We start from the raw sequence: 13,499 nt of genomic DNA, 5'->3' as shown, positions 1-13,499 counted from the left end.
AAACTACGCCCGCCACGCACGCCATCCACGCGCGCGCACGCGGCAGCTGCGTCCCATCGGCCCGACCGCGGCTGTCTCCCCACTCGTCGGCTCAGATGGCGCAGATGTGCGCAGCCCTCCACGCTCGCCCCTTAGCTCTCGGCGCAGTTCCATCCCCGTCATCTCGTCGTGGGACCTGCACGAGGATCAAACGCGTGCCGCGCGGTCGCCCTCCGCCAGACACGTTGTTGAGTGCGGCGCGAGAATGCGGCCCTACAGGCGACGCACGTGCACCGTGTGCGCTTGACGGTGACGCTGAGCAGTCGCCGCCGAAGTTGAAAAGCCAAACAAAAACCACGCGCATTGCGTACGTGTACCTCGGCACGGTGAACTTGTTTCGCGGCCTGTACGTAGCTACGCGTGCTCATCGGACGGTGCGCCGGCGGCGCGGGGGAGGGGCAGGAAGGACAAGAAAGTAGACGCAGGTGTGCCGAGCAGAATGCGTTCAACCGGAGGACGTCTCCTGCTGCATAACGTACGGCTCCGAAACGTGGATGCTGACGAAGGAAAAAAGGAAGCAAAAGCCCAAAGGTGTGCAAAGAAGCATGGGTGGGGGGGGGAATGCGTTACTTGGGTTTACGTTGAGAGGGAGAAGTAAAAACACGTGGATGAGAGAAGCTTCACGTGGAATTGTGTGGGGCTTTGAAAGGAGGCATCACGGAGGCGGTGATGAGAACAACGTCTTGAGTGGCGGCCAAAGGAGGGAAACGCTGCCAAGGGTCGTACACCACGGAGATGGAGCGACGGTCAGATTGGCCTCGTGCGTATGGGGGGCGGATCCGTTGCATCGCATGAGCACGAGGGAATGGCGACAGCTTAGGGGGGGGGGGTTCATCCAGCAGTGGATTGATCATGGCTGATGATGATACTCACAGTTTGTATGCTGTGTACTGTGTTAGCCATGGATCTCGGTTTTGTCCGTGAGAGCCGTGGGGCTATGGGGGTCAGCACCTGACTCGCATCACTTCACTCGTCCCTCAGTTTAGCGTTGGCCTTTTATTGTCTGCCAGAGGCGATTCTTGCCAACTCGGTGCCTGCACGTGTCTTAGAAGTGACGTCACAGTAGGGGAGTCGAGCTGGTGGGTGCATCTGCCAGTCATCTCTGTCGATCAACTCATGGCACCTGCTGGGTCTGCCCCATGACCTCTTGACACTTCACGTGGCCTTAAAGTGCACATAGCCTGGCACAGGTGCCGTGTAGACGTCACCACCACTTAGTGGCGAATGGTGGTTGTTGTTGAAGTGACGTCATGCCACGTCTTGTCCAAACCCTCGTAGTTAGTGGAGAGAGTGGACGGTGACGTTACGCAATGTCTTTTGAGAGCGCGGCTTGCGGATCTGCTCAAGGTTTGCGTTCCTTTCGTGTTCCTCTTGCGCCGGGGAACGTTGACGGCGCCCACCACCCAGCGATTTAGAAAGCAACGAAAGGACAATTTGAATGTGGGTTTATTTTTTCACTTGAAATATTCGGCCTCATGTTGTTGGCACACGTTTTGTCCACGCAGGACAATAAAGGCACTTCAAACGACTTCACAGCTGGGCGAAATACCGTTCCGTGAAATTGGGTTCTTGTGTACAGGACTACAGGCACGAACAAAAATGAGCAGCAGAGCAGACTCTGCGGAGCACGAAGGAGTTTCAGGATATTCTTTAAAGCGCCACGATGGTCGTCGCCGCACCTTGCCATGGCGCAGCGCGTCGCGTCTCCACGAAGATTTGCCGCGGGACCATTATTGTCACGAGGCTCGGTTGACATTGGCCACGTTCGAAAATTACCCGCAAATGACTCGATTGGGATTGTTCGGAGCAGCAATTTATGAACTTTAACACGAAGGCTTTCGCGATCAATATCTTCCATAATACAGGTTTTTTTGGGTTAGATCACGTAAATATAGAAATGAACATCGTACTCAGATTGTAAATGTTGTGGCTTTGCTCTCCAACACACCGGTGTGCTGTACTAGTCACGAATTGGCATGTTCTGTTTACGTGACAACCCTTACTAATTGGCTGTGTCGGGTGGTGGCTGGTTTAACGACACATTTATATATTTACGCGATCTAACCCAAAAAACCCTGTAATATGGAATCTATGAACTAATTAAAACTAAAGTATTTATTGTTTACAATGTAAGGCCCACTGAGCTATGTAGCTCTTCTTCAGAAGCGACCTGGCCACAAATGATAGCTCAACGAAGTGGCTTATCACGTGGAAATTTATGGCAGCCGGATAATCTAAACTTACGTTGATTCTAAATGCGGAGATAATAAACCAGATAAAATAATTCACACGACCACAGGGAGAACACGCAGACTTCAAATATACAGCAGGTGTCAGTGGGGATCGAACCCACGACCTCCTGCGTACCAGGCAAGGTAGTTAACATCTCCTAGCCACCGTGATGATGATGAGATAGAGAGACACGCAAACTCCAAATATACAGCAGGTGTCAGTCGGGATCGAACCCACGACCTCCTGCGTACCAGGCGAGGTAGTTAACATCTCCTAGCCACCGTGATGATAATGGGATTAGAGAGACACGCAAACTTCAAATATACAGCAGGCGTCAGGGTCGGGATTGAACCCACGACCTCCTGCATAGCAGGCGAGGTAATTAACATCTTGTGTGCTTAGGTTCAAAAGAAAATAATTGTTTCAAAATTTGGCCGGTGCAAAATTGACATTATTATTTATAATTTTTTTTAATCTGATGTTGGTGTTTCTCTTTGGCGTCTTTGATTCATTTGACAATCAACCATTGACGGCCCTGGCACCAAACACAAAACAGTTTGGACTTTTTGTGCTCCAAATTTTGACACAACCAGAAAAATCACAAATAAAAATTTAGTTTGGCAGATTTATCAAGATATAAGTAAATACTTTGCTTGATTATTAAGGGTAAACATTTTCAATACATGTTAACTGTTATTATTGTTAATACCTATTTTTCTTAATTAGTTTAAGATGACATTAAAACATGGAAAGAACATGTTTTTAAACCCTATGTGATTTTTTAAAATAAATATAATATCTCGATGTGTCCTGACTTTTGGACCACCCTGTATAATCGGCGTGATTTTTATCATCTCATGTCGAAGGCTTGGAAGAGTGATCAGAACATCGGCAGCAGGAGGCAAAGTCTTTGTCTTTATGCCCTTTTCTGGAGTGCAGCCAGATCGTGTTTTCTGGAGAGTGTTTAGATATGGAGTAGACTGCGTGTGTGTGTGTTCACACACAATAGATCTGTCCACAATGGCCGTGGGTGACGGCCAGTTTGGATGGCATAATTGGGAGGTGGCAGACAAGGGTAGGAGCCACGGCTGTCTCCAAGCGGACCGGGTTTCCCTGCCTCTTTCTGCTCGGATCTCCGACCTATTATTGCTGGCCTCATTCATCGTGCTATGTTGTGGGCATGCATTATCCTCAACTGGCAGCATAATTTGATATGAACCAATTAAGTAGTTACAACAACAACAAAGAAGCCAGACTAAGCTATCTTGCATGACGGAGCAATAGTGCGCGTACAGGGGCTCCCAATGAGACCATTAATGGCACGGACAGAACAAATACTACACCACATTTCCCAAACCTCCCGTTGCCCTCACCCTACCCTACCCCACGTCCTAGACATCTCTCTCAGCCTGTCGCCTGTGTGGGGGAGGGCTTGAGAGCCTTTCAGGAGGGTTCAGACTGCAGGGCATGGAGCCCGAGGACGACCACTTGTGTTGTGATCGAAACGTGGTGATATATTATTTTTATTTTGTTTTATTTTTCTACCTACGTGACTTTACCGAAGGAACGAAAGAGTATGGATTCCTGCAGTCACGAAAGCTTCAAATCAAGATTACTATTCTTAATTTTCATCATTTTGGATACTGGATATGTTGATTGTGTCAATCTTGATTTGAAGCTTTCGTGACTGCAGGAATCCATACCCTCTGGTTATATCGATAAAGTCATGTAGAGAGAAAAAATAATAATGTTGATTGTGCTCGAGGAAGTATTCGGTGCCAAGCTGCCGTTGCTGTCACAAGGCTGTGTAGAAGTGTGCGCAAGTATGGTGAGGTCATCCTGACATGCAAAGCATGCTGGGATTACTCTTATGTTTAATATTAAGAGCACATTTTGGCATACATAATAGACTAAAAGTTTCAAAATGTCTACGTTTGAGTAAACCCAGCTGGATAGTAGCCAGGGAGTTGTTGTACGAAGGCAAAACTTATGAATACATCTTTTTTTAATGAATGACTTGAAGTTTTCTGTGTGAGTCGGAGATCTGAGTGCTGAGCCTGGCACCACTGAGAAGCTGAGTTCGAATCCAGGCAGCAGCTGCACGCAAATTGAACCGGGCTCTTATGTGAATGAGTGAATGGCCTCAGACCAGATACTAGAGATTGCACGAAAACTCGGCAATGCAGTCTCGGTTAGTGCAGGTCGTGCGGCACGGACACGTCCGACACGTCAGATGATGATGCAAGTCGGTGGATCTTCACGTAACACAACCTACATCAAGTTATTATAGAAGGCAGGCGTGTGAACGGTTCTTGATACCAATTTTTCCCTAATTTTCCTGAAACTATGGAGTTTGTATTTATTTGGAAGATTAAATGCCACGGCATCTCTAAGGGCCTCAAAAAGACCAAAAATTAAATATAATGACATCATTACCAGGAAAGGAATGGCAGAAATGGCTGGTCTCAGCAGTGTGCAGTCTGTGCCCAGTCAACTCTCTCCCTGTTTAGTTTTATTTCAGCTCCCCTTTAATGTGACACAATCCAGACCCCCGGTACAGCTTGGATATCTGCTTGGCTTGGGCGAAAAGAAAAAAAACCCGCCATGTTAATGTGGATGCAAACGCACGTCTGCGACATTTGCCTGATATCATGCTGCGTGGCCACATCCTGTTGCCCCTTGCCTCTGCGACATCTTGTTACAAGCGGGGAGGTTGAGCAGGAGTGTCGCGGTTCGCGCGCTGGTCTCCGAACCCGGTAACCGGGGTTCGATTCCCGCTCACGGCTGACACCAGCGACGATTATCTAAACTAAACTAGTTTTTATTTTACCAGGTAAGGCCCACTGAGCTAGACAGATCTTTTTTCCAAGCGACGTGCCCACAAATGATAGCTCAAAAAGTGGCTTATCACGTGGATATTCATTGGAACCAAATACTCTTAACGCATGTTTCTAAATGTGGAGAGAAAAACCGGTCCTGGGCCCACTCCTAGGTTGACTAAGCCTCAAATGAGTACTTGGCGACATGTAGATTTGGTCAGATCGTTACCTGGCCTAAGCCCAAAAAAAACAAATCGATCGTTAATCGTAGCACCGGCTGCGAAAGCCTCATCCTCCCACTCCGTGCCGTGGTCTTCACTGGCATTTTCTGTTTTGTCGGCCGCCCTGCAGAGAAGTTCCTGGAGCAGCTGAGCAGCTACGAGATCGTGACCCCGACGCGCCTCAACGAGTTTGGGGAACCCTTCCCGGCGGACGCCCACTTCAGATGGCGGCGACGAAGCCCGCGTAGCGCCCTCCCGTTCCCGGCGCGGACCCACTACCGCCTCGTGGCGTTCGGGCAAGACTTCCGGCTGCAGCTCACGGCCGACGCGTCGTTCGTGGGACCCAGCTTTCACGTCACGCACCTGGGCTGGCCGGACTCTGGCAACGGCACTGGGGGAGCTGCACCGACGCCGGCAGACGGCGGCGGTGGCGGCGGTGGTGGTGGTGGTGGCGGTGGTGGTGGTGGTGGCGGCGGCGGTGGTGGTGGTGGTGGTGGCGGTGGTGGTGGGGACTTTGCGTTCGAGGAGGAGGAGGATGTGAGGAGCTGCTTCTACACAGGGCACGTGAACGCGCAGCCCGAGTTCACGGCCGTCCTCAGCCTGTGCACCGGACTCGTAAGTGTAGCCCGGCGCTCGCTCCCGCTGCCCTTCGTCAACCCAGGGGCTTTCCCGAAGGGGATGGGCGCACATTGACGAGCGCGGGGAAGCAGGCCGCCTCCTCCTTCTTACTCTCGTCCAGGGGTGGCCAACCTGTGACAGACCATGAGCCAAAAAGTAACCCATGAGTTCTGAAAACGGCCAAGTGCATATATCTTTTTAAGTGTGTGTATATGTGTGTGTGTATATATTTGTGTGTGTGTGTGTATAAGTGTGTGTGTATATATGGAGTGTTTTCGGCACAGCACGGGAGACGTTCATTATTCTTTGATACGGTGACAGCGCGTTCTACGTGACGCCCCCTCGACAGAGCCGCACGCCGTGGACTACAGAGCCGCGTGTGCGGCTCGGGAGACGCCGGTTGGCCACCGCTGTTCTAGCCCCTCGGCCTTTGGGGACAATTGGGACAATTGGGACGTGTCCATTTCTGTCACTGGTATCTTCTCGACACGGCCTCTTTACTTCTCTGTCGGTCAGCGGCGTCTTTCAACTGACGAGATGGCTTTCATCCCATCCCGTGTTTGGAGTTTGGTGCCCACCTTCCAGTATTCCCTCGTCGCCACCCTCTCTGCACATCCTGGTCGCGTGTCCAAAATATATTTTCGCTTTCCTGTAGCTGACCTAACTTAGTAGCTTGGATTTGTTGTCTGTGTCTATTCTTAATATCTGGAGCACAGAATTATGATTTTATTTTCTACTTTATAGCTCATCGGATTCCTCCAGTATAAATACACATTCTGATTCTGATTATCGACATTTGAATTGTTGCAGACCAGGATCATTGCTCATATAAATCCTTCATGAGCTGTTTAAAAAAAAAAGCAGCTGGCATTAATGGTGCAAAGAATTTCATAATTACACTCGGGGCTTGCATCACTGGAAGGCTCAAAGGCCTCCGCTGTTGCGGTGTTATTATTACAATGCAAATTCTGATTCCTGGGAGACTTCGCCTGGAGGTGTAAACGCTACCCAAGCGTTACAACCGGCAAACTAAAATCGCCGCGCCAGCGTGTTGCTGCCGCTGATCTCCATGTTAGGTAGAGCAGGTTTTTTCTTCTTCTCTCGTTCATTCCTGTTCCAACTGCGGAGTTTTTTTCCCTCCTCCTCCTGCTGCTGCTTCTATTGTCGCCAACACCGCTTAAGAAGTGCGCCGTGTCCGTATTTGGCGATGGGCACCCAACGCGGTGGCGGGGGAGGTGGGGGGGATGGAATTTAGGTCCCAAGCCATGGGGGCTGTGGACCGTATGCCCGAGGCTGCCACCGCATGGAAGTTCGTCTCGTCACCTCGCCCACCACCGCAATTGTTTTAATTTCTCGAAGTGGGTCTTTGTATTACTTTATTACCCGTGTTGCTTAAGATGTCGGCGTTACATTATATGTACAAGAAACGTGGGGTGGGGGGGGGGACGGCGAATGAAGTGACACCGTTAGAAATCTGCAGATTTGGATGCAACCAAGAGTAGCCAATGCCCAGTTCTTGAGTAAATGTTATGGACAGAGATAATATCATGGAAGGAAGGCCAAAAAAGGCTACGTAAATACGTTATTTATTTATTGAGTAAGTCAATATTTTCGCAATTGATTCATGTACTATCACTATTCGATCTCAATGCCATTCCGTCTGCGTAAAACAATTCTCCATACCATACGATAATTATTACTTAAAGAAACAATACTCAATCACGTCGTGGCTACGGATGTAGCCACGACGTGATTGTGATCTTCATTTTGTGCATGCGACGACACAGCCTGCGTTCGCCATGCCGTGAAATGTGAGAGCGCCGATAGCGAGAACAATTAGAGCGATCGTCATTAATATTTAAATTACTACCACGTGCCTGCCGCCCGAGCCAAAGCGGCAGACACGGTCGGAATTCCTGCGATTCGGTGGAAGCGTACCAAAAAACGCTAAGCCCCAAATTCAGTGAGCCTGTCAAGAATTCTAAGAATAGCAAAAGGGGGAGAACGCAGCGAGCCGGCCATTGCGGCTGCCCTGTTTAAGCACCGACCCATGAGCAGTATCCTAAACAGGGCAAGACTGGTGGGTAGCTCCTTGTCTGTGGGGGTCGGGGGGGGTGTGAAGTCCTCGCAGAGTTGAGTGAGTAACGTGGTGTTAGGTGCCGTAAGCCAGGCCGCTCAGAGGGGGTAAGGGAAAAAAATTGTCCCGCTGAGAACATTCTAACAAATAGATCCAGCTGTGAACATTTTGGATTGCACCTTTCCATTTCCTCTGGTCACACTCCCAGTTCGACCTCCACTTCTCACCTGGGTGGGCAGGTCCCTCCGCCGGCTGGCTCCTCGATATAAATTCCACCGAGGGAGGAGGACGAGGGAGGGGGGAGGGAGGGGGTGGAGGGAGGAGGGGGGATTATTAAGGGTGTCGTTTGGGCCATGTCGGAGTAAGCGCTGGAGGTTGTTTTTCAATGGTTCCTTCCCGTATTTTAATTGGATCTCTCCCGCGTTGCGTTCGTTACCTTAAGCGCTTTGCGTTCGTTTGGTGCTTGAAGGATGGGGGGCGGGGGGTGGCATCTGTAAGCACCTTAAAAACAAAGCGTGAGAAACATACACTCCCTCGTCGGGGGGGGGGGGCGGGGAAGCAGGACAATAGGCGAATAAGAGTGTTGTGCCTGCCGTGTTGTTCAGCGTGATGTTGTGATGCTCGGCACGACGTGCCACCGTCATGCGTCTGCTGGGGGACGTCGTGATCGAACTCTCATGCGTCTATGTGGCTGTTTAACCCAAACCACTTAGTCGGGCTATCATTTGTGATGGCCAGGTCGCTTCTGAAACAAGAACTATGTGGCTCGGTGGGCCTAACCTGGTAAAATACAAACAACGGTAAAATAAAAGTATTCATCGGAGAGCCATTGAGCAGCAGCACAAGCGCCAAAAGCTTACAGCGACTTCACAGGTGAACAAGTCGAGAGTGACCCCGATGAGAACCGGGGTGCGGAACAGCTTGAGCACAAACCACAAAGCCCAAGAAGAAACCCAGTTACACGATGGGACACAAACGGCAGACAGTTGTGTCCACCCTTGCACAACGCTCCCATCCAACCCAGAGCCAGCGCCAACACCGCCCAACTCCAGCGCACGCCACCGCAACATTTCGGACGAGATTCTAGTTTTTATTGCTCACACCGTTCCTCTCTTGTTCCTCGTCATGATTTTCCCCCGATCTTGTTTGCATTTTCTGCCATGGGTCTCCCTTTGCTTACTCACTCGCCCTTAAAAAAAAAAGACTTTTAAACGTTACCGGTTTCAGAACATGGCTCTTTTCCCTATCTCACGTGTGTGGGAGTTTCTCGAGATGCTCGGCTTTTTTCCCTCGCACGTGAACTTGAGCCCAGACCCAAAGAGCGCAAAACCCCAAGTGGCCAGGAACCACAAAGCGGCGGTATTCCACGTGTAATGGATAAGAATAAGAAGCGTTTCTTGGATTGAACAAGGCCGTGAAATCTTGGGGAAAGAGACTATGGGAGGGAATTCCACAGTTGGAGTGGTGCCAGGGGAAGAGTGGGTTGGGTGAGCGGGTGAGTGATTGTGAGCGAGTTGCGCGACCCTGCGGTGTGGTGATGGTCGAACGCGGAGTGGATGAGAAGAAACAGTCGGTCCGATAGGTCCCGAGGTCCTCGGCTTGGGCAGAGAAATCGATGAGTGAACTTCATGGGGAATGGCAGCCATCGGGGGTAGCGGTCCGAGAGTGACGACAAGGAGGCGACCGACCCGCCCGTGGGGCGAGAGCGATGGGAGCGAGCCGGCGAGCGATGGGAGCGAGCCGGCGAGCGATGGGAGCGAGCCGGCGAGCGATGGGAGCGAGCCGGCGAGCGATGGGAGCGAGCCGGCGAGCGATGGGAGCGAGCCGGCGAGCGATGGGAGCGAGCCGGCGAGCGATGGGAGCGAGCCGACGAGCGCTGCGCCGCTCGTCAACGCGGCCGCTCGACGTCGACATCCGTCGAGAGAAGCAACGCAGGGCCTTGAGACCCGGCCAGCCTTTTACTGGCAAAGTTCAAAGGGCAAAAATATTATGATTTACTGCAAGGCCGAGCGAGGCCTCTGCCGCCGCCAGCCCGCGCCGTGGAGGTGAAGCGCCGTGGGCGTGCCGCGTGTCCCCCCCCCCCCCCCCGTCTCTCTCGCGAGGCAGCTCGGCACGTTCCGCACGGGCGACGCGGAGTACTTTGTGGAGCCGCTGCTGCTGGCGGAGGAGGAGGCGGCGCTGCCGGCGTCGGCGGGAGGCGAGGAGGAGCGCAGCAAGCCGCACGTCGTGTACCGCCGCGACGCGCTGGCCGCCGCCGCCGCCACCGCCACGGAGGCCGCGAGCCACCAGGTGTGTGGCGTCCCGGGTAAGAGCTGCACCTCCAGGCGCGGTCGATCACCTGCGGGCACGGGGGTGGTGGGGGCGGAGGGGCTGAGGAGGGCGGAGGGGCTGAGGAGGGCGGAGGGAGGGGTCCCGGCTGGAGTTGCCGTCCGGCTTGGGATGAGCTCTGGGAAATGTTCCATGAGAAGTTGAATCGATCAATTCGGTCGATTACCAGGCGCCGGTGGATATGCTCCATGTGGCCTCTAATCCAACATCTTGGTGGCGAGGGTAGGTGGATCACAAATACAAAGATCTCCCATCTAGCCTTAACAGACTATTGATGCAAGTGCTGTTAGTGAGCACCTACAAAGGCCGGCACGGCACACGAGGGGGTGGGTGGCCAGCACCACGCCCTTTGTCTCCCCTGTGGCGATGTTTTACACACCGCACCAGTTACTCATTTGAGATTGAGTCGATCTTGAGGAGGCCCAGGACTGGTTTAGATATCCGCTTTCAGTGATGTTGGCTATTAGCGGGAATTGAACTCAGAGCGCCAGGGTTTGTAGCACGGTCCGCTAAATGCTACACTCGCGCTCCCTACAGGCACCACTACCAACACCCCGCCATTCGCCACTAAGTGACGGTAACATCACCACGGCGTCTGTGCCAGGCCAGGTGCACTTTGAGGCCACGTGAAGTGTCAAAGGCTCGCTGAAAGGAGGTCTCGGGACAGACCCAGGTGCCATGGGTTGGCCGAATGAGATTACTGGTAAATCCACCACCTGTAACCCCTGCTTTGCCAACTTTTGCTGAATCTTAGCCGCCCGATGCTCCGCTCGTTGTTGTGAGCGTCACTCCTCTGCCGTCAGTTGTCGTTGGAGGGCGACTGTCTCCAACTGCCCAGTAGCAGCGTCCTTCACAATCCTCCTACACGAGCCTCCCACACACTCAAAAAAATACAAAGATCTCCCGTATAACCTTAACAGACTGTAGGGGCAAGTGCTGCTAGCGAGCACCTATGAAGGACGGCACAGCACACGAGGGGGTGGGTGGCCAAGGGGAGGCCCAGGACCAGTTCAGATAATCGTCACCGGCATTGGCCGTGACCAGGAATCGAACCCACGTCGCCAGGTTCGTAGCGCAGCGCGCTAATCGCTACACTACCGCTCCCCACCCACACACTCGCACGGACACACACACACACATTCGTGAAACTGCTTTCTCTACCCGCGGGCATCAAGGGTTTTCATCTCCTGGCCTTCCCAAGGTATGGTGGCAGCTCAGCAAGTGGGTTCGTTTCCTCGTTGGCGACCGAGTGTTGCCCCCCGCCACCACCCTCGTGTGTGCGGGTTCCTTGCACCGCACCACGAAGCCGAGGTCGATCCCCATTCGTGTCGAGCCTCCAAATACTAAGCCAATCTCGCAATGTAATAAACATGGTGATCCATTTATAGATACCCCATCCCCCCAGTATCTAATGTGCCATCTTCCTTTCTATAAGAGGGTTTTTTGGGTCATATCGCGTAAATACAAATGTGTCGTTAAACCCGCTACCACCCGACATGGCCAATTCGTAAGGTTTGTCACGTAAACAGAAAATGCCAATTCGTGACTGGGAGAGCACACCGCTGTGTGGGAGAGTGAACCCGCTACCACCCGCCACAACATTTACAATCTGGGTACCGTGACGTTTCGCCAGTAATTACAGCAACCAGCATTATCCAGCAACAGCCAGATTTGTGGAGAAATCCCCCAGTTTCATTCATAAATGTTCTGTTTACGTGACAAACCTCACTATTTGGCTGTCGGGTGGTGGCGGGTTTAATGACACATTTATATTTACGCAATCTAACCCAAACACCTCTATCTTAGACAACATTGGGCTCGAAAGCCTATTTGTTAAACTGACTAACTTCTTACTTTCTGTGCAACAGCTGATTGAATTCTGTTCAAGTGATGAAGGAAGTTGTTGTCTTCTCTGTAACTTCTCCCCATCGTTCTAGTGGGGAATCAATAAATGGATCTCCCTGTGTTGTGGATCACAATCGTTTAAGCACGTGGTTCCTCTTGTCCTTTGGTACAGACAGAGCTACACAGGAACACTTTGTTTAATATCCCCCCCCCCACCCTACCCTGGCTAACATCTTCATGGATTCATCCAATGCAGGCAAAAACGTGGCTTTTAAGACTCGGAGGGAGAGAGAGGGTGACGAGAGGTAGAGAGAGTGGAGAGAGAGTGCTGGAGAGAGGCAGAGAGGCGTATTCGTGACGGCCGTTCTCCTCCACTGCAGGCAACAGCAGGCAGGCCACCGCGGAACAGAAGATGACCCTGAAGGCCACGGGCACGGGGCCCGGCCCCGGATCTGCGGCGGCCGTGAGCGCCATCGTCTCCGCGAGAGCGACGAACGATTCAGCGAGCGGTGGCGGCAGCAGGGAGCCCTCGCCGTGGGCCTCGGAGGCCGCCGGGGAGAATAAGAAGCAGCAGCAGCGGCAGCAGCAGCAGGCGACGCGCGGGACCGGCGGGCGAAGGCAACCGGGCAAGCGGGCGTCGTCGGCGCCGCCGCCGCCGCGAGCGGGCCGCGCGAGGAGGAGGAGGAAGAGGTTCCTGTCGTACCCGCGCCACGTCGAGGTGATGGTGGCGGCCGACGCCCGCATGGTGCAGCACCACGGCCACAACCTGCAGCACTACGTGCTCACCCTCGTGTCCATCGTGAGTCGACCCTCCTCGGGCCCCTCCTCTTTTGTCACTTCACTATGCTGCACCCCCCACCCCCCATTGACCGTGTAAGCCACCGATGCATGCGTCTGTTCAGATTAACGCCGTCCGTTTCGCCTGGATGGTGGAGTTGGTTGTCGGTGGGTTTTTTAAAAGTGACGCGGAAACCCGTGGCGGGGGCGGGCAGGGGGGGCGGCAAGGCGAGCGAGGCCGCCGCCGCTTCTCCCACCGGCACGGGACTCTCCCCCGCGAATGGGGGAGTTAAAGACAAGCCGCTGGTGGTCACGTAAACAAAACCGTGGGATGCGTAGAGTGAACCGCCATGATCTGCGCTCCTCCTGTTCCTCCTCCTCCTGTGGGAGGAGGAGGAACAGGAGGAGCGCAAATCATGGGAGGAGGAGGAACAGCAAAACGACTCCAATTCTCTCTCTCCTGAAGCCCTCTCGTCGTGCCCAGCAGCAGCAGCAGACCTCGACGCCGGCACTGTGCTCCTGAACCACATCGCTGCCATGCCC

The 13,499-nt window shown here is 52.9% G+C and overlaps 1 protein-coding gene across 1 annotated transcript in view; it reads left to right on the top strand.

Annotated features, from left to right (window-relative positions):
* Positions 1 to 13,499, top strand: part of LOC144945648 (A disintegrin and metalloproteinase with thrombospondin motifs 9-like) — an 82,276-nt gene that overhangs the window by 22,340 nt on the left and 46,437 nt on the right. Inside the window, exons 2-4 of the mRNA XM_078874199.1 lie at positions 5,442 to 5,926; positions 10,113 to 10,311; positions 12,560 to 12,978. Coding sequence (XP_078730325.1) covers positions 5,442 to 5,926; positions 10,113 to 10,311; positions 12,560 to 12,978 — 1,103 coding nt within the window. The remainder of the gene's footprint in view (positions 1 to 5,441; positions 5,927 to 10,112; positions 10,312 to 12,559; positions 12,979 to 13,499) is intronic.

This window comes from Lampetra fluviatilis, chromosome 38 (genome assembly GCF_964198595.1).
Source record: "Lampetra fluviatilis chromosome 38, kcLamFluv1.1, whole genome shotgun sequence".
Lineage (NCBI taxonomy): Eukaryota > Metazoa > Chordata > Hyperoartia > Petromyzontiformes > Petromyzontidae > Lampetra > Lampetra fluviatilis.
Note: the sequence above shows the minus strand (reverse complement) of the source record. Positions and strands in the feature narration are given on the sequence as shown.